Source organism: Heliangelus exortis, chromosome 1, assembly GCF_036169615.1.
Source record: "Heliangelus exortis chromosome 1, bHelExo1.hap1, whole genome shotgun sequence".
Classification (NCBI taxonomy): Eukaryota; Metazoa; Chordata; class Aves; order Apodiformes; family Trochilidae; genus Heliangelus; species Heliangelus exortis.
In genome coordinates, this window is record NC_092422.1 from 46,683,470 (window position 1) to 46,705,260 (window position 21,791).

Here is a 21,791-nt window from a genome sequence, read left to right on the forward strand (position 1 = left end):
AGAAATTGCTTGCAGAATGTTATAGGAATTAAAAATGTCCCACTTTACAAAGGAGACCAAAAGAAAGATAAAACTAATAGAACTCAGAACCTAAATTATACAATAAAGGGAAAAAACATCCTTCCTGACCTGAGAGCCTGCAGTAAGCCCTCAGGCAGAGAACAGATACAGTATAATGCAGAACAACCATATTCCATCTTCAAAAAGTACTTTTCTTCTCAACGTGGCACAAACGTCAATTACCCACAGGAACAGTTCCATTCAATTGCACAACATTTTCTGTAAGCTTTCAAGTTCTATCTGAAAACATCTTTGGTTTATTGGCCTGATCACCTACTTGGAAGGTCTTTCCAGTATCTCACTACTTAGATGGTCACTGCATTTCTTTACATTTCTAGGCTATGTTAAAATACAATCAATACATAACTATTTGATGGTATGTTAACATCACTGTTTAGTTCAAACACTTTCTGTCTTTTTTTAGTATTTCATTGAAAATGTATTTGTAAGGAATCACATGCCCTTTCCATTTCTACTTGGCAATATATGTCTTTCTTTATGAAAAATAAAATAAAAATAAACTAAAATAAACTCTTCTGTAGACATGTCCTCCATGCCCTAATTACTCTGATTTCTTTCTGATCTATACATTTTATTTTAAGATCTTCTTTGATGGCATGACTAGAACCATGTATAATATAACAGGAACTCATGAAAAAGCACATCCTTTATAATAGTGTTAATGCCTTCCCACTTACTAGGGCAATCCTGCCTAATACATTATAGAATCACATTTCTCTTTTCCTTTCATATAAGTACTTCTTTTAAAATGGCAACATATAGTTACTTGCTGATTGACCACCACCTTTAGGTTTTTAGAATTTTGTATAGATTGGATCTTCCCACTTTTTTTAGCAAAAGTTTTCCTCCATGACTTTGTAGATTGCATTATTTAATTTCACATCATTCTTATCTGTCCAGGCCAAAAGAAAACACAGTTACATGAGTTTAATTTATAAATATTTAGGTGTTAAAATATTGGCAGTAACATTAAATTTGTAAATGTTTATTTCTGTGTGTATATTTACACATAGATATACACATAACTATATAGACACTATAGAGGTACATATACATATGCATATATGTTTATATATACATTAATATATACCTATATGTGTATATGCACAAGTCCTATTGTCTGATTATCCGGTTCTTGCAAGACTTCAAGTTTTGTATTGTCTGCGGACTTTGACCAGACCAACTTAATTTATATCCTGAAATCAGTGCTAAGGGCTCAAACCTGGTCACCAAGAAACTCCACTAATGACTTCCACCCACTCAGATAACTCCCTTCTCAACATTATGTATGATTTCCTTGTCTAAGCTGTTTAGAAATTTTGTAATTCTTGTATCGTGACTCCTGACTACAAACATTTCCTGTCCTTATTTCTGGACTTGCACTTCATGTGTTGATTCTTTCAGCACTCTAGGATAGAAATTTTCTGGACCAAATGCTTGTGCCACATAGTACCAGATAATGCTGATGATGTGTGTTCTCTTGTCCCTTTCCTACTTTCATTTTATATCACAATTCGCTTACACAATCTGACCAGAAACAGAGGCAACTTTTCCTGTATTTAGTCCAGGCCTACTTTATTCTGTACATCTATCCCACCCATCCCACTTTACATATGTGGCTTAATAAGTTTTTAATATGCATCAATGTCCTTGAAGGTTTTGGTTTAATGCTGCTTCTGACAATTCGCTGTTTGGTTTTATTATTTTATCTTAATTACTGATGCAGACTTCTCCTTGATAATCATCATCTCTTTTACATTTTTATATGTTTTGTTCTTACCCTTAATAACTTACTTAGGATTCTTACCTTCTGGGAATTCTTCATTCGTATTGTTTGGGATTTTTTGTTTCTCTCTTTCACTGTAAACTTTCAATAGTGTTTGAATTTTTTTACATAGAGTAATCTCATGTCTCATCAGGATTTTAATTCTGGTGCCGCTCACTGAAGACTATCTCACTTAACTTTTTTCTTCATCAGTTTACCTTTCTGAATTTTCACCCTCAAATTTATCTCAAATTGCATAACAGTTCTTACTCCACAACAGGTTTTAGTGGATTAACATGAAATTATTACATCACATTTTTTTGCACTTCCTAAAATGTGCGTATCCATCAGTTTCAATATATTGAACATATGACTTTGGTACCTTCATGTTCCTGTTTCCCCAAAATGTGTGGTTCTTGCTACTCTTTTTGACCAAAGTACTATAGAAAAGGGGTAAACCTCTTACATTCACAAGACCTTGTAGATATAATCCATTAATTCATCATATCATTTTGTTTATCTGTCTTTTCTGTTGTTCCATCATCATTCATGTGCCTTGATTTGTATTCCATATAAGGACTGTACAAGTTACTTCCATTTTTCCTCCTGAGCTTTTCTGCTTAAAGGCTTTTGGGACTTTCTGGTTTAATGAAAGGCAGATGAAAGATAAATTACCAAACACCATAGCCATAAAGACTGCTTTATCCCTCATAAATTTAGCAGTGTTGAATGTTTGGTGTTACTGTGTTTGGGCTTATAATGACAGCTGTAGTTCAAATATTCATATAGAACTTTCCTCTGAAAGGAACATTTTCAGACCATTTTAATGGAGTCTAATTCCTTAGTAATTTCAGCAAGCAATACAGAGCTCTGTCTTCTCATGCTTGTCATGTATATTGAAATAAATATTCTGCAAAACTCTATAAAATTTTAAGGTTTTTACTAAAAAACGTTAAGCAAGAAGTAAGAATGAATGGAACTGCAGCATGATACTGCTACACTAATAACTATTCAAACCTCGTGTATGCTACTAAAATAATCCATCAGTCTAACATGTCAGAATTAAGGTTTTATGAAATCAGATTTTGTAAATCTCATTACCACAGGACCAGAATAATTAAGCTGAAACATTTGTACAATATGTTTTAAATAATAGTTTTTGACATGATTTCAGGTTTATGAAACATTGACTTTTCCATAAGATTTTCATCGAAAGAGCTAAGCTCAGCCTAGCTGACAAGGTTATTGAAGATATCATTCTCCCTTATGAATAAAAGGGATGTGAGTCTAATTTTGTGCATCAGAGAAAAAAAAAAAACCAACAGTATAGAAACACAGACAAATGTAATAATAATGTAATAGTGTAATAATATCACAGGCCTTAAAAACACAAGCATATATGCATAAAATCCCATATATTAAAAAAACAGAATTATTAATTCAAAGTAAAAAAGTTTTTCAAAACCAGTGAATTAGTAGGAAACTCTTTTAAAACACCTCTCTTTACTACCTGTGAATACTTTTTATTCTGCTGTCACCATGCATTTTATGTAGAGTATCAGAAAAGCTTTAAAGGCAGGGAGCATGTGGTGTGGTTTGGTATTCTCTTCCTGATTAAAACTAGTCTCTTGGAACTCAGTCTAAAGCCACCCAAAACCTTCCACTGAGGTTTTGCATGAAAAGAGGAACGTCAGACATTCTTTAACAGTAAAAGCCACTGAGTAGCTTTCCAAGAGCTTCTGCAAGGTTCAATATATTTATTACCTGATTTATATAAGAAACTTGTCTTCCATTGAAACACCAGATCTTGCATGTTTCAGGCCTACGGAAAGAGGATTTGAGTTACACTCATTTTACATTTCCAGAAAGAATAATGCATCTTTTGGGGAAGGTTGAGCATTGAGATGGTTCTTTACAATCATTCCTGGGTTTGGCATATTGAAATGTTAAGATGCAAGTCACCAGAGGTCTGGTGAACACACGGATGTGATAAATTCACATCATATGCAGAGTGCTCTTCCCTCCTCAGTGTTTAGAGTCACTCAAGAAAACCCATGAGGGAAGAGCTACATTTAGCATTACAATTTAGTTAAATCTGTATTCCAACCTCTGTGCTGTGCACACAGGATGCATTTCACGCATATCAGCTACTCAATTTATATTACATGAAAAATGTACAAGGTAATGAATACAGCAATGCAAACGTGTACGTATTTGCATATATGCAATCAAACCACCTTCTTAATTATTATTACTTTTTAAGAACAGCCAAATAGGATCTAATTTCGTGGAAAATAAAAATCTGAAGATGGTAAAAACCATCCCCACTGCCACGGCAAGCTCTGTACCGACAGAGAATCCCTCCGTGCTCCGGATACAGGCAGAATTCTCCCAACCGGCAGCAACCAGCACAGCATCGTCTACTTCCTCTCTCCCACCGCAGCCATCGACACCCCCCCGGCAGACCATTCCCTCCCGCGGCCTCACCCCCCGCCCACCCTGCGGGGCTGCCAGGAGCAGCGCACCCGCGGGGCTCCCCTGCGCGGTGCAGCGCGTCCCATCCGCCGCCCTGCGCTGCCACCTGGCGGCGGCCGGAGGCATCGCACCGCACAGCCCCGGCGGCAGCCTGCGGCCGGGAGCCCCCGCAGCGGCGGTCGCCCGGAGCGCCCGGGAACGCCGGCAGAACCGCGGCCTCCTCCGCTGCCTCGGGGAGCGGTCCGGGAGGGGATGGGGGTCGTCCTCAGAGTTACAACGTTGTTGCACTGCACCGCCCCCGACCCCCTCTGCGCCCCATGGCTAGGGTGGGCAGAGGGGTATAGTTAAAATAAAAGACACCGACACACACACGCCCCGCATCCCCGGTCTCGGAGGATGCGTGTAGCGAAACCCCGCTGTTTCCCTTTACTGCGACCACCCAATTCCCCAGGGTCTTCACGGATACAGCGGGGTTCCCGTGTAGTGACCGGCGGTAGAGGCGGCCGCTGGGTCACTGGCTCCCGCCGCCCGTTCCGCGCCTTTCCGCTCCGCCCGGGCACGGCCAACAGGCACTGCGAGGAGACGACTGGGGCAGCTGGATACGGCTGGCGGCCGAGCCCCGGGACTGCGGCCCGAGGCTGTGGAGGAGAGAGGAGGCGGTGTCGGGAGAAAGCGGCGGAGCGCAGGGAAAGTTGGCCTGTGCCGGGGAAAGTGTGAGTACAGCCGCGGGCTGCGTGGGGTGGGTGGGTGGGTGGGGGTGTGGCGGGGGCGCGGCGCCCGTATCGGCATGTGTGTGCCTGTGCGGGGTCTGACGGTGCCCGGCGAGCTGCGCGGCGCCCAGCGCAGCCGCCTGGCCGCCGCGCCGGCAGCCGGGGACACCCCGCCCCGACGACCCAGACCGCGGCCCTCTCCCTCCCTCCCGCCTCGCTCGCCACCCCCCGCCGCTTCTCTCCTCCCCGCACCCCCCGCCCCACGCAGCCCTCGCCGCCGCCCCGCCTTCGCTCCTTTCCCTCCTCCTTCTTCCCCCCCCCCGCATCACCACCGTCCCCCCCCCTCACACCCCTCCTCCCCCTTCCCGCTGCGCTACGCGGGCGGCGGGGAGAACGCGGCGTTCCGCCGGCCGCCCCCCGCCGTGCGGGTGCGCGCCCCCGCGGCTCTCCCGGGCGGGCGGGCGCGCGCTCCCGCCGGCGTGTGAGTGTGTGTTCGCGTGTGCGTGAGTGTGTTCGCGTGTGCGTGTGTGTGTGTGTGCGTGTGAGTGTGTGTGTGTGTATATGTGTGTGTGTGTGCGCGCCCCTGTGCGAGCGCTGGTGTCGCGGCGCCGCCTGCGTGCGGGGGGTGTCTGTGTGCGCTGCGCTCCGCACCGCGCCTCCCCGGCTGCCGCGATACTCGCCTCCTCCTCCGCCGCCGCCCCGGAGGCTCCGCGTAGCGCCCGCGTAGCTGATCGGCATCTTCATGGGTTGCCACCATGCTTGGGCCCCGGAGATTTCGAGCGAAGTAAGTACCGGGGTTGACTTTCCTGCTCGCGCTCTCTTTCTCTCTTTTCTTCCTCCACTGCCTTCCTTTCCACCACAAAACCTCCCTCCCCCGCCCCTTCACCGCCGGGTCTTTCCTCGCTGTTGCTTTCCATCCCCAACCCCTCCCCCGCCGTCCCCCTCCCTTTCTCCCCGCACCCCCCCGCGGAAAGCCATTTCTCCCAACTCTGGGTGCTGCTCAGTTGGGTGGCAGTGTCCGGCTGGGGCTGCTCTCTTGCTGATGCTGTCGGCGGTACTGAAAGCTGCTTGGAGACGGATATGCAGTGCGGTAATCTAAGGGTTCAACTCTTCGGGGAAAAAAAAAATCACACACACGAGAAAAATCCCGATGCAACCCCTTTCCTCTTCTCCCCTCCCCCTTTCTTCCTCCCTCCCTCCTTCTCCCCCTTCCTCCCCCTTCCCCCCCCCCCCCCCCATATGAACCTCTGTTGGGAGCTGGTGAACAGCAGCACGCAGTCATAACAGAGGGGTTTCCAGGGGGGTATTGCAACCTTGCATACAGCCAGCTACAACTTTATTTTCTCTACCCCCATCCCCCCTCCTTTTTTTTTTTTTTCCTTTTTTTTTTTTTTTTCCCGGGAAAGGGGGAAAGGTGGAGGGAGGCAATGGTTTATTTGCCTCCTTTGCTCACCATAACCGAAGTTGTAAAACGCCTGAGAGTTTAACACTGACCAGGCAGGTGTTCGATGGCTTTTTTTTTTTTTTTCTTTTAAATCCTCCGAAGAACTGTCGGTTAATGGATGAATGGATATTATCGAACTGAGAAAGACTATGCTAGATACATGCCTTTGAGTAAGATTTCTGCTGCCTTTATGCAGTGAAGCCTTTTGCTTTGAGTAATTCTGATCCAGTTGACGTCTGGTCAGAATTAGAGAGATTCGCCGAGACTTCCAATTCCTTGCTGCATGACTGCCTTTGCTGCAAGTGCTAGATTTGCATCCTTGAACCTGATGCCACAGGATATGTCTTGCAGTACTGAGTCTTGCTGTTTTCTAGGATGCATTCCTCCAAGCCAGAGTTGTGGCATGAGGATTGGAGCTCTGAAGTGGACGATAGAAAATGCAAGCCTGCTCCAAGATCCCGGCATTTAAGCCTGGATGATTTATTAGTCTTCCCCTACCAACACACATAATGCACTTATTTTCCCTATTCATATTGCTTTTAGAATAGTAGAAGAAATCCACATGGAGTCAGAAAAAGTGGATGAAGGAATGGAAATCGGATTTGTTTCCAGCTAGGTGAAATTTGGGTATTAAATCACTGACGTGGGTCAATGGTAGGGTTTCCCTTCCACCCCCCTTGGCTTTTAATCATCCTGGGTGTCTTCTCCCCTAAAGGATGAAGAGTACTGACAGCCATCACTGCTTTTAATCAGTAACTGATGCTTGGAGTGTTGGCTATGAGAATTTTCATGAGACCTATTTAGATCTCTCCACTTCTACTAGGCTAGTTTTGGAGAATGTTGGGAATAAGCAATATGTCAGATATGGCTGAGACTCCGAAGACGATCTGCATGTTTTACATTTTTCACATGTTTTGGGTGAGTGGTTAAAATAATTTCCTTTAAGTGTGTGTTTGTGTGAGTGTGTGTGCATGTGTATGTGTGTTTAAGAACTGAAGACCTCTGCTTGACAGTCAGCTCTGTTACATTGTATATAACTCATGGAGGGAGGGATCAGAAATCAATTAAAATTACTTATTTGTGTAAAGATAAAAAAATTCTTTCACTGAAGAGAGCTATCAAGTGCACTGAAATAGAAGGTTAATTTATTTAATTTCATTACTGAAGAATTCTGCCACAAAAGTCATGTAGGGCGTGGGTGTGTGTGTGTGTGTGATGTCTGTGTGGGTGGGTGTGCGCTTTGTAAATGTATAGATAGGAAAAAAAAACCCCACCTTTAAAAACAGCTTTAAGAAATGGGTGCCGTGGAGAATGTAGCAGTATACTCTCTATTGCATTAAGCTGCCGTTTTCAGCACTGAGCATTTTTCTTTGAATTTCTACCATGGCATTTCCACCACCGGTTAAAAACCAAGGTAGAAGGAGGGGAAGACCTTGGTGCGCTGTTCACTGGGGAGGTTCTGAAGGAAAGGGGGACATGGGTAATAGGGGAGGTGGGAAACTCTTGTAAAATGGTGCTTCTTTTCTCTTAATTTAGAACCGTGAAACTGAACTGACAGCCATTTTATGTATATTTATGGGGCTGGTCGTGAAAGAAATCCAAGGAATCATTGAAATGCACCCCACAGGAACAGAACCAGAACAATTCCTACTGTGACCTCACCTTTTTAAACACCACAGGCATTTGACTCACTAGCAGTAGCCCATCAACCTTTTAATCAATGTGTAATCCTGCTTTCGAATGTGTAGAAATTAGAAGTGATAGGAGTTTTATTTTTGTTTGACTAATAATCCATTTTCTATCCCACTGAATATATATATAAACTTTTTGTCCATTTTGAATTTTATGGGCCTGTGCTATTATGCTGTTTTCTTTTTTTCTCCTTACCCTTACAGGAAATAAAATGTACGTTTGCTGCTCTACAGTAACTTTGGAACAGGACCTCAACAAAAAAATGCATATTTGGATGCTGCAGACAATTGCATTTGCTTTAACATCACTAGTCCTTTCATGGGCAGAAAGCATCGAGTATTATGGGGAAATCTGTGATAATGCATGTCCTTGTGAGGAGAAGGACAGCATCTTAACAGTGAGCTGTGAAAACAGAGGGATCATCAGCCTTTTTGAGATCAGTCCACCAAGGTTTCCTGTTTACCACCTTTTGTTGTCTGGGAACCTTCTGAACAGGCTGTACCCAAACCAGTTTGTCAATTACACAGGGGCTTCAATTTTGCATCTGGGGAGCAATGACATACAAGACATCGAAACAGGGGCCTTTCATGGTCTGAGAGGTTTAAGGAGGCTACATCTGAACAATAACAAGCTGGAACTTCTACGAGATGACACTTTTCTTGGGCTAGAGAGTTTGGAATACCTACAGGTCGATTATAATTATATTAGTATCATTGAACCCAATGCTTTCAGCAAACTGCACCTGCTGCAGGTGCTGATCCTCAATGATAACCTCCTCTCCAGTTTGCCCAATAACCTTTTCCGTTTTGTGCCCTTAACTCACCTGGACCTAAGAGGTAATCGGCTGAAGCTACTGCCCTATGTGGGCCTTTTGCAGCACATGGATAAAGTGGTGGAGCTGCAGCTGGAGGAAAATCCCTGGAATTGCTCCTGTGAGTTGATTGCTCTGAAGGATTGGCTGGATAGTATCTCCTACTCTGCTCTGGTGGGAGATGTGGTTTGTGAGACACCTTTCCGCTTACATGGTCGAGATTTGGATGAAGTCTCCAAGCAGGAGCTTTGCCCCAGGAGGCTCATCTCGGATTATGAGATGAGACCACAGACACCATTAAGCACTACTGGATATTTCCACACTACCCCAGCTTCAGTCAACTCTGTGGCTACTTCTTCTTCAGCTGTTTACAAATCCCCCTTGAAGCCTCCCAAAGGGACCCGCCAACCCAACAAGGCACGGGTGCGCCCCACCTCCCGCCTTCCCTCAAAAGACCTAGGATACAGCAACTATGGCCCCAGCATTGCCTACCAGACCAAATCCCCGGTGCCTTTGGAGTGCCCCACTGCTTGCACTTGCAACTTGCAGATTTCTGACCTAGGCCTCAATGTCAATTGTCAGGAGAGGAAGATTGAGAGCATTTCTGAACTGCAGCCCAAACCTTATAATCCGAAGAAGATGTATCTGACAGAAAACTACATTGCTCTGGTACGCAGGGCAGATTTTGTGGATGCTACCGGGCTGGATTTGCTGCACCTGGGCAATAATCGGATCTCAGTCATTCAGGACCGGGCTTTTGGGGATTTAACTAATTTGCGAAGACTGTACCTGAATGGGAACCGGATTGAGAGGCTGAGCCCAGAGCTGTTCTATGGGCTGAAAAGCCTGCAGTACCTCTTCCTGCAGTACAATGTCATCCGGGAGATAGAGGCAGGCACCTTTGAACCTGTCCCCAACCTTCAGCTCTTGTTTTTGAACAACAATCTGCTGAGGTCTTTGCCAGGGAACATATTTTCTGGTCTGTCTCTCTACAGGCTGAGCCTGAGGAGCAACCACTTCTCCTACCTGCCAGTGAGCGGGGTGCTGGACCAGCTGAAATCTCTGCTGCAGATCGACCTCCACGAGAACCCCTGGGACTGCACCTGCGACGTGGTGGGAATGAAGCTGTGGCTGGAGCAGCTCAACACCGGCGTCCTGGTGGACCAGGTTATCTGCGAATCCCCTAAGAAGTTTGCCCAGAACGACATGCGGACCGTCCGGGCGGAGCTGCTGTGCCCGGATTACTCGGACATCGTCGTCTCCACTCCCACGCCGTCCTCGGGACAGCTGCCCGCCCGGACCACCCCCTCCTCCTCCACCGTGCGCCTCAACGGCACGGCGGCGGCGGGTGGCACCGGCGGCCCCGGCGGCAGCTCCTCGGTGCCGCTCTCGGTGCTCATCCTCAGCCTGCTGCTGGTCTTCATCATGTCGGTCTTCGTGGCGGCGGGGCTTTTCGTCCTGGTGATGAAGAGGCGCAAGAAGGGCCAGGGTGACCACGCCAGCGCCAACAACTCTGACGTGAGCTCCTTCAACATGCAGTACAGCGTCTACAGCGGAGGTCATCACCCCCACCACCACCACCCCCACCTCCAGCAGCACCCGCCCCCCCGCGGGAGTGGCGGGGGGGGAGTCGGCGGGGGGGGGGCTGCGCTGCCCAAAGTGAAGACCCCCGCCGGCCACGTCTACGAGTACATCCCGCACCCCCTGGGCCACATGTGCAAAAACCCCATCTACCGCTCCCGGGAGGGCAACGCGGGCGAGGATTACAAAGACCTCCACGAGCTGAAGGTCACCTATAGCAGCCACCCCCTGCAGCCCGGGGGAGGGGGCGCGCCGCCACCCCCACCCCCACCGCCGCCGGCGGCTCCCGGCGGGGAGGATGCGCCGGTGCGCAGCCCCGCGTACAGCGTGAGCACCATTGAGCCGCGGGACGAGCTGCTCTCCCCGGTGCAAGACGCCGACCGCTTTTACAGGGGCATTTTGGAGCCCGACAAACACTCCTCCTCCTCCACGCTGGGCACCCCCGGCTCCACCCTCCCCGATTACCCCAAGCTCCCCGCCGCCTACACCTACTCCCCCAACTATGACCTTAGGCGTGCCCACCAGTACTTGCACCCGGGCCCGGGGGACGGCAGGCTCCGGGAGACGGTGCTCTACAGCCCTCCAAGTACTGTCTTTGTAGAGCCCAACAGGAACGAGTACCTGGAGCTAAAAGCAAAACTAAACGCAGAGCCGGACTACCTCGAAGTGCTGGAAAAACAGACCACATTCAGCCAGTTCTGAGAAACAGCCTCCCCCGCCCCCAGCCCCCGCCAACCACAGCAGCTCCTTCTCTAGAGTATTTGTATTTAACAGCCACACGCAAAACAAAGAAACGTAAATGCTGACCTCCCCCCCTCCCCGCCCCTCCACCTTGTCCCCTGCCTTTTTTTCCCCCCTTTAATTAATTTTATTGTAGGGTGAAGTGCCTTGGCACAGGATTTTTCAGCTTCGGGGAATGATTCTGAAAGGGTGTGCTGTTTTTTTTTAATTTTTATTTTATTTTATTTTATTATTTTATTGTATTTTATTTATTTTATTTTATTTTTATTTATTTTAAATTTTCATTTTCATTTTGTTGTTTTGCTTTGTTTTCTAACTTTTTTTTTTTCCTTTTACTGTGTTTGAAAGTAGGAAACCACCTATTGTGTAAATTTTAATTGGGCACAATTGTGCCAGTGTCCACATGTGCTTGGGGAAAGTGGCAAGATGGTCTTACCAGGTCCTATTCAGGTTACAAGTACAAAAGTCATAGTCTTTTTTTTTGTTGTTGTTCAGACATTTTTAAATTCTGTTTTTGGTTGAAGAGTACAGCGCACATTTACCCCTTTTAGCCATGGGTGAGATTAAATGGCTTTTATGGAGAGATTAGCACACCCCAACTTTAATACACAATTTCCTTTTTTTAAGGATGTGTTTGTATGCTTTCTGGACTTTTGAATTAAAAAATATGTTATGATCTTTAAAAGGATCGCTGTAGGTGTGGACAAATCATTAAAGAGTGCAGAGATATATGATCCGTAAGAGGTTAGTAAAAATAACTTATTGATGAAATATAAAAAAATATTGTAGCACCTATTTTTATATGTACCTTAGCATTTCTCTTTCCTTCACTACTTTGGGGCCTAATCCTGCAAATTCTTACTCACTTGAGTACCTTTATTTGTGAAAGAAATCCCAGTTTAGACCTTCATCCTGCGGGCACTTAAGCACATGAACAACTTCACCAATGTGTGCAGTCCCATAGACTCACTCATTGAGCAAAATTAGTCAAATGCCCAAAACATTAGGGTAGAGTATGCAGAATTATTCTTCCAAGTAAAATTACTGGGGTGTTTAAGTGTTTTTTCTTTTTCCAGGATGGGGTCCAAAGTCTGTGGATTGCTTTAAAGTGTTGCACTACATTGAGAGCTTTTTTCCAAAGCTGATGTAGTATCAGGAGGATCTTTTAAAACATTACAGATAATCCAATTACAACCAAATCTTAACAGACAATCTAAGACATATAATCTGATCACAATAGGAAAAAAAAATCATGTTTCTCTATTTAAAAATGTAACTTTTAGTAACCTCCTGCTCAGGCATCTGGTCAGGCAAACTAGTGAGGGACATGTAGAAGGCATTCATTTTCACAGAAAAAAAATAGTGTTTCATTTTTGATTTGTCAGTTTTCTTTTTTTGCTTTATTTTTTCCCCTTTTAATGAGTTAACCAAAATATAAATGATTTTACAACTGTTGGAGCCAGTTTTTGATTGTTTAGTCAAGTACAGTTGCACTTGTACAGATCCACTTGTTTACTGGCCATCCTGAAAGACCAAATGATGGACTGTACACATTTATATTCAGTGTCTTTACCCCTTTGGGCAGCAGGCAATGGCAAGGATATTCACAAACACAGCAGCACTGTAAGATGGGACAGCTGATGTCTCATATGTATCCCAGCACATGTGATTTTTTAAATAGTTTCTGAATAAACACTTGATAAATATTTCAAATGTAAGAACATGAAGAAGTGATTATCTGAAGTTTCACGTTTCTTGCAAAAATATTTTCATTGGATTCTCTTTAATAGCAATCATGGCTCATCAGAAAGATCTAATGGTTTTAGGCAAAATATGTGTTTTCTGTCTTCAAAACATGATGTATGGTGTTCACCAGCGTATATAACATGGGTCAGAGAGTGACACATGGATATGTGTTTCACCAATACATTTAATGGAGTAGTTTTATATTTATACTTTGTTGCCTTGATGGAGAGTTCTTTAATATATGGAACAGGGTAAGTGGTATTTCACATACATTTTTTGTCTTTCTTCATTAGGTTATCACGTTTGGTATTCTTTGCAGAGTTGTTCACTAGCACATCTCTTATTGCAAAAGGGCTTTGTTTGTTCTGTTCTACTTTTCTTATCCCTGTACAATCTGTCACTTTTTACAGAAAGAAAGCTATATAGCTGGTCAATTAGAATTCAAGATAAATGTTTTCTTGGCATGTGTTCTTCCCTCTCTGCCACCCACACTGAGCAAAATCAAAAAAAAAAAAAAAGAAAAAAAAGGCATTACTGTATTTAGCTTGGACAGTTTAGTAAGTGGAGTGTTATTTCAGTTTGAAATGTAGATATGCAGAGTGTTCTTTTGTCACAAGAGACACAACACATGGTCGTTCCATGCACTGCTCTTGATCTCCTGCAGACTTCCCATTGACACTAGTGAGAGATGTGAGTATTGCTGCCTGAGGTGCAGTTCTGGAGCCCTAATTTCGAATAACCTCCTTTATAACTATTGCTGAAACGAGTGGCCTGGTTCTCCATCCCTTTAAAGTCAGTAGAGACACACTGCTGTTAAATGGGTATAAGTAAGAAAATTTTCAGCCTCACTAGCTTTGTCATTCACTAGGAGAAAAGCTAAAGCAGTAAAGATTGAATGAGAAGATCCTACAAATAGTATGTGTCTGCTCATGTGTATATATATTTTTTTCTTTCTGTAATTCCAGATTCATAAACAAGTTTGCATAGGTGTCAATACAATAAACAGAACCTTACATAGATGTCAATACAAATGTAAGATTAGGTCCTTAATGTGAAAGGTACACTTTACATGGCATTCTGCCACAAAGAGGCAGCATCCACAAATGAGTAAATGAGCAGGAATCGCTTGGATTTATAAGAAACAGCTGACAGAAGTGCCTCAGCAATGTGTTTCTGCTTACATCCTGATACTGCCATTTCTGAGGCTGGTAGGACTGATGTTCCATGTTTTCTGCACATACTTAATAAGTGGCAATGAATTTTTCTAAGGGTCTACACTAAAATCAGAACCTAATTTAAATATCTTCAACTTATCATCTTCAGAAGAAAAAATATATTGTCAGTTCCCTTATCGGAGAAAAAACTTAAATGGCATCAATTACCTTCAGAAAGTGCATTCTTGAAGATAAATCCTTAAAAGAGAGCAAAGAGTGCAAAATAGTATTTTTTAGTTCGTAGTTACTTGGAAACATACCAGAAGAGGCTATTTGTGAATGAAGGCTTTAATGGAGGTAGGATTTCCCACTCACTGGCTACAATGATGTATATTATGCAGAAAATTAGAGTGAGGAAAATATGACATGACAAAGGGAGCTGTATTTCTGATTTAAAATAGGGGGGAGGAGGGGGTCCAAGAAAAAAGTTTACATAAGAATATCACATTTGTTTCGTTATCGTAATCAGTGAAACATTCTGCATTATGGTCTGTTGAATTAGTGCTGACCAAAGGGGTAAAACTCTAAGAAGAAGAAAAAAAAATCCTAATTTGAGAATTCTGATTATTATTTCAGCTTGGTTTAGGTTGGTTATCAGACTGGTTTAGGTTTGTTATTATGGTGATTTTTTTCCCCCTCTGTTTCATTTTTTAATCTTTTGACAAGTAGTTTGCTTACTGAATCACTTATATGGCCTCACATTTTATTTCAAAAGTTCATGAAATTTTGATAAAAGAGGAAAAAAGTTGAAAGAGAGTCCTATTTTTTCAGTCTAATTGCTAGAATCAAAACATGGTTTGTGGTAGTACAGAACACTGATTCTGAAGAAGTAACAGGAACATTATTTCACATTGTGACAATTTAATGTTCTAAATACTAATGGTGAGCTTAGGGTTGTGATACCTTTTTCTCTCTATTTCTTTTTCTTTGTTCTCAGTCATCATTAATTAAAAGTCTGACATAAATGCACTTTCCACTTTTATAGGCACTAAAAGCATGTGCAGTTCAATCTGCACACTGCATATACTGCAGTACTTAACTTCTAAAGGTTTTTTTCTATTATTTCAGTTTTTTACAAACCATATAGCTAATTCTTAGGAGTATTCCTTTTAGGAAAAAGATAGATGTGGCGGTACCTTTTCCCATCTTACATAATCATTTAATTCTTAAGGGAACATAACAAAATTAATGTCTTTTAAAAATGAACTTCTGACCCATGGAAAACACAATTTAGAAAAATGTATCTGAAATTATGGGAACTGCTAATCATGGTTATTGATAAAATATTAAGGCAACATCCTGGTCCTGTAGGTGGTTATGACTTTTATTTAGCTGAAGCTAAACTGTCTAAACAGCATGTTGTGTGTTTCTTACAGAAACTGTCTGCTTAATGCACATGGTTCCCTCTTGGGGGGCAGGGTCCATTAAAGCACCACATCCTGAAGGGCAGAGTAGACAAGAGCTCCTTCATTTTTAGAGGGCAGGTTCTTTGTTTTGCTGTCTCTCTGGGGACCCTGATAGCCTTTCATTCGGTCACAGACTTACACACTGAAATGTGGTGTCTACAAACTACACTCAAGAGAAGGGGGCCAAAACCTTTGCTTGTTTTTTGTGGAACAGAGGACACTACTGGCACCAAGCAAGAGGAATGGGGAAGGAGGAGGGTGAATGTCAGACACAATTCCTTAGCTGTCAGTCTTCAAATGGTCTTCACATTTCTATTGATTACTTGATTGTAGGGAACTTGTACTTCCTTTCTGCAGCATCCATTTACTCTGGAAAATGTAGAACCTCAAGCTAAGGAGTGACAGGAGGATGGAGGAGTAGATGAGTGAGGCAGTTCTGTGAGAGCAGTGGGCAGGATAAGCAGCACTCTGAGAGGGGATGCTGTGCTTCTTGTGCATTACCATCCTTCCCAGAGCCTTCTGAGAAGCTTTGCAATGTGCTCTGATGAAATGAAAGCACGTGGATCTTGCTGCAGTCCAGCAATACTGTTTCAAATTTGTGTTCAACCGTCTATGTATAAACACTATTCCAGTATCAATATCACAAGTCTTTACAGTTTAAATTGCTTTTTTTTTCCTTCATTATTCAGCTACACTTCAGAGTACCTAACAATATGATAATACTCCAGGAATACTAAGCACAGTTACGCTTTAGAATAATTGTTCTTAAAACACTGAACAGAGTTAGGAAACAGAAAGAGGTACGTACATTTAAGTCCTAGGAACCAGGGGCTTTTAGTTAATTGCATATACAAAGAAATACAGTATAAAGAAGTTTGTAATAAAATGCTTCTCAATTTAACTGTTTAACTTAAAACTCATGGGCTACATTTTGCTTCTAGTTGTTTAAGTACAAGACTGGATTCCACTGATTTAAAGAAGTTTAAAAAAACATTTACCTTGCTTTTGTGCTTTGGATTTTTGTCATTTAAATAAGATGTTCTCAGCATTTTTGTTTTATAAAGGGAAAAAATTGGAATACAGTAATGGTAAACGTTTGTAGTTCCACTATGCACCTCTGAAATGATTTCCATCTATTTATAATCTGCTGAAAAATTAACTGACCATTAATGTAGTATAGTACTGTAAATTTTATCTCAGAACCATATTGTCCTGATTATATGGGAAGTTTCATTTTCATCTGCATATACTGATGTGATTCTTGAGAGTGATGGACTATACAAAATGACAGCATACATTTATTTAATTCTGTGGGCTTGGTACCAAAATTTGAATTAGATAAAATAACTATTCATAAAAAAATTGTTCCCTTTGTGTTGTTTTTTTCCCTTGGAAGATGGAGTCACTTTTACTGCAATTTTATAGGCTCATATTTAAAGTAATTTTTAAATTTTGCCAAAAACTACAAACCATGTCAAACTTTTTTTTTTCCTATTTTGACACATGATTACTATTGTATATGATGACATGGTTCTAGGTGACTTTCCAGAAATATGTCTAGAGTGGGGTAAGATAAACGGTTGAAATAATAATTGTCTAGTTCAATATTTCATGTAATAAAACATTTTCTTCTCCTTATTTCAACAATATATCTGATATTGTGAACATAAGATTATCAACACTTTCTGGTAATTTTGTACCAATACTGTGGCAAAAAGTTTATACTCTTATTTTGGAAAGGAGCAGAAGTGTGAGATTGCTACTGTCAGAGACATATGAACTTTATTCAAAAATACTTTTAAATAAAAGTACTGACTAAGTTAGAATCTTAAAAATAAAACTTGAAAAATGACAATGTAATACAGTTTCCTAACTTTTTAAAACAGAGTTTAATTAGCAGGTAGATTATTATTTTATCCATATGTATTTTTTTACCATCTGTATTTTTAAAAAGAAATATATTTGTGTGTGTGTGTGTATATATGGAAGTGTATGTCTACATATATATGTATAAATATGCATATGTATGTATATATGCATGCATACACTTATGTCTATCTATATATCTTTAATTAACACTGTCTTTACTGTCATGTAAGAATATTTCTATGTGTTTTGAAATCTTTTAGGCCTGGAACAAAGAAAAAGTGCTTCGTATACATTTGAAATATATAAATACTAGACATATATTTGAAGTGTATAAATATCCACAGGATCACAAAAATGTCACTCCAGTCTTACAAGACTTCAGTTTGTTTAATATAGTAATATAAACAGTGGTTTGGTGTTGCTAGGACCAAAAGTTCAGGCACACACCCGGTTTGTAACTGGCTAAATATTGATTAAGCAGCATTAATATTGCTGCATCTTAAAACACTACCTTTTACATTTGAAGTAGTCTTACATAACAGGAGTGGCCTGCATTGAATTTTTCTCTAATTTCATCGCAATATCAACTAGTTTGTCCCATCAAATGGATAAATAAACGCATTCCAAATGTATGAAAACAAGTTCTTACAAAGCAACCACCGTCAGATGTCTTAGCTTCAAAATAGTAAATTCATAACTTGATTTACTGATGCAGTAATTACTGCATGACAAAAATTGTTCTATTTCTGAATGTTGAACTTAGGTGAACTATTTTGTTTTAAGTCACAACTGTAATAAAACTGATTGTCCCAATGGCAGTTCCTTTCTGCTAAAATTAAAGCAAAGTTGTTCATAGTATTGATATTATTCAACTATGATATAATCTTATCATTTAAGTTCTGCTTTTAAAAAACTATAAAATTAAACATTTAACAGCACTTTGTTAGATTGAATCCCATATGCCCTTATATTTTTCCAAAAGTTATGAGTTAACCTATTTTTAGTTTCTCCATTTAAAAAAATTAATTCGTATATGTTACATAATGGTGTGTTTACATTAATTTGTGTATAGTTACATACAGTACTGCATATTCAGTTAGATTTTATCTGGGAATTTGTAGCAAACCCAAATGTATAGGTTTAAATGTATTTCACGTTAAGCTCAAAGTTCAAGAATATGTGCATTTTTCTGTTTTCAAATTTATAAGAAATGCCTACATTAGGATCAGAGAACTAGAACCATATGCATTCAAAGAATGAATATTCTGCTGAGTATTTTCTTCTCAAGCATAAATATCTTCCTTTAGTGATGATCAAAAGTGCATCAAAAGAAAAATTGGCTAATCAGTATGTTTTATGTTTTTGAATGAAAGTTCTCCCATTGATTTAATTTTTTGAAAGCATGAAATTTCTTTATAGTTTGTCTCATGGTTTTACCTATTCCTATCAGGGACTGTTTATTATTAGCTTACTGTGCATAGGGAAAATACCTGCTGCAAAGGTGTTTCAAATCTCTGTCAGTTACAACATCTCTATCAGTCTGGCTGTTTCTAAAGGTTGTTTTATTTTTTCTGAAGGTTGTTTTCCTTTTTCACTGACTAAATTATGCTTGGTCTTTTAAGGGTGCATATTTTAAGTTCATTTCTATCCAAAGATAGCATGCAATGTAATCAATACTGTTTGTGGGAATGATTTGAAAGCACTAAATAGGGATGAATTCATGAAGCTTATAACATTAATGCTTAAAAACATTCTAACTCTTTAAAATTGAATTAATAGTTATACATTTTCTATTTTAATTTTCTGTTTCATTGTCTTATTCAGTTTCCCGAATTTGATTACAGAATCAAACTGCTTGCCTTTGTTTTGAAGTCTGCTTTTTATTTTATTCTGAGAATGGATCACAATTAAGCTATTTGTCTTAAATGAGCATATTTTCTGTTAGACTGTTAGAGAAAAACATTTTCTTATCTTAGGCAGATACCAAATTTCTTAGCAAAATCACATGAGCTACAATCCTCCTCTATCTCCATTCTTACACTGTGAGGCAGTGAAGAGGCATAAGTGTTTGCTTTCTGTATCTCTGATAGCTGGAATAAGACCTTAAGCAAAATCCTCATCAGTGTAAAAGGAAATGATCTTTTAGGTAGGTTTTTTTGGTTTTATTTTTGTTTTTTTTAATAGATCTATAGCATCGTTAGTGTAAATTTTTAACATCAATACATACACTCATGAACTCATATTTATATGTATGTCTGAGGCCCCTGTCTGTGCAGAGTTTTTTACTGTTGCTGTAGTTGATTTTTTTTTAATGAGCCTTGTTTCAAAAAGAATTAATATCTCCTAAGTAGGCAATGCTTTTATAATGAAGCTTTTCAGTAGACTAATTTAAGTGGTAAAATGAACTCATTATCGAGAGTTTCTGATCATGTCTGAAATGGTGTGGTTTTTAGCTTTTTGGCACAGCAGGCAATAGCTACCAAGAAAGAAGTAAGTGGCAATGTACCATAATATCATATTGAACAGTATAATCTATTAAGATTATTGTGCAGTATATTGCTTCAGAAGTTTTAAATTGTGGAAGATTATTAATGCTTATTGTGTTAACTTGTACATCATCTCTTCCTTAACATTTTTTTTTCCTTCTTGAGAATAAGAATAAGTTGTTACTCTTTGGAGAAAGGTTGTTTCTATAAATATGGAAAGTAGTTGAAATAATTATTCTAAATCCACCAATTTTTAAGAACATCATTGAATGTATTTATACTGGTTAATAATTTTTCATTCACACGTAATTTTATATTCTGTGTTTTCTGCTTTTCAGTATATTTTATATACTGAAGATTACCCATAATTAAATATCTCTTAAGAATTCTTGGATTACTTACTGAGAAGTTTTTGTTAGATTTGGTTAGGATCAGAGGTTTAATTATGAAGAAAAAAAAGCATCCTCACATATCTTGTCTCTTCATACAATTGTCCAAATGGGTTGGACTAATTCCTTTCAATGTTAAATATGTGTTATTTTACTTTAATTGCTATTTGAATGTTTGAGAACTATTTACTGTTCTATGTAATAACCCAGGGTGAAAAAACAAAAGTTCTGAACTTTGGCCTGATCAATACAATGTAATTCCATTTTCCAGTTAAATAGCAAAGCTATTTTTCTTTTATGTTTGTCTTATACTTGGTTGCCCTTAGCTCCTTCTGCCTGTGTTGATTTAAGGCCGCAAAAAAAAATAATTTAAACCTTAAAAGCTTGATATTACTTCACAACCCTATCAGAAAGATAGTTTAACACAGCAATGCAGTCAGTTCTTCAAAGGTAGATTTCTGTTCTCTGACTACATCCACATGTGAATAAGCTGATTGATGTGAGGAGTCTCAAAAGGTTCAGTGGGAATTTTTTTTTAACATACTTTCATGTTTGGAGGAAAGGAATTCAAATATATGTCTGAGACTTAAGTCAGTCCTGAGTCTGAGTTATAGTTTGCTTGATGGAGAAGTAAGTGCTTCTGAATATATTAGGATAAGGATTGCTATTACCAGTCATTTCTTCCTCTGAAAAGGGAACTTGTGTAGGCTCACATAGATAATATATGACTAGATGCATGCATCAGAGCATTTTTATATGCTCAGAATGGCCTGAGGACCTTGAAATCTAATTCTCGTTCCATTTCTGAAATGTTTACTTTTTGCTTTTCTGTATTTTCATTTTAATGGAACGTTGCTGGCTTGAAGAGGTTACCCATAAAAACGTTCAAGCCTAATGGAAGAGAGGTGCTGGGAGGGTTAATGTGTATTTTTATTTATTCAGAGATCTGAATTGTAAAGCCATATATGGAAGATAAGTAATTACAGATTCTGGATGTCTTAATTTTGTCTTCTTAAAAAGTTAGGATTTTTTTAATTCAAACGGAATACAGGATTTCAGTGAAATATGAAGATATTAAATAGCTGTCAAAGGCTTCAATAACAATTGTTATTATTGGTCTTGTTATCACTGAACTCTGGAAAATCAGGTCATGTTTATTTTTGTGACTCACTGTGTTTTTAGGAGGTGAGTGAACAATGGCTAGGAGGCCTTGAATTCTCTGTGTTACAGCTAGCTAAATTGCCACAGTGATGAAATAAGAGCCCTTTTAAATAGGTTTTGAGAATACTTTTCTTTGTTATTTAAATATATATAAAAAATGAGTGTTATCAAAACTATTTCTTAATACTGAGAAAAAAGTAGTTATTTGCAAGGCAGAGAA

The 21,791-nt window shown here is 40.4% G+C and overlaps 1 protein-coding gene across 2 annotated transcripts; it reads left to right on the top strand.

The window, feature by feature from the left end:
- Positions 1-5,461: 5,461 nt before the first annotated feature.
- SLITRK5 (SLIT and NTRK like family member 5) lies at positions 5,462-19,797 on the top strand. Of its 2 annotated transcripts, none has more exons than XM_071741757.1 (2): positions 5,462-5,815; positions 8,371-19,797. In XM_071741757.1, exons 1-2 carry the CDS (start codon positions 5,593-5,595, stop codon positions 11,259-11,261), a joined length of 3,114 nt encoding a protein of 1,037 aa, XP_071597858.1. In that variant the 5' UTR covers positions 5,462-5,592; the 3' UTR covers positions 11,262-19,797. The 2 variants fall into 2 exon arrangements, with proteins under 2 accessions (XP_071597858.1, XP_071597864.1); XM_071741763.1 differs by lacking the exon at positions 5,462-5,815 and adding an exon at positions 6,457-7,393.
- Positions 19,798-21,791: the final 1,994 nt, after the last annotated feature.

Excerpts from the sequence above, each read along its gene's own strand:
- SLITRK5 (XM_071741757.1), top strand. The coding sequence starts at position 5,593 with ATGTGTGTGTGTGTGCGCGCCCCTGTGCGAGCGCTGGTGTCGCGGCGC. Across the intron at positions 5,816-8,370 it reads CCCCGGAGATTTCGAGCGAA|GAAATAAAATGTACGTTTGC; the intron begins GTAAGTACCGGG and ends TTACCCTTACAG.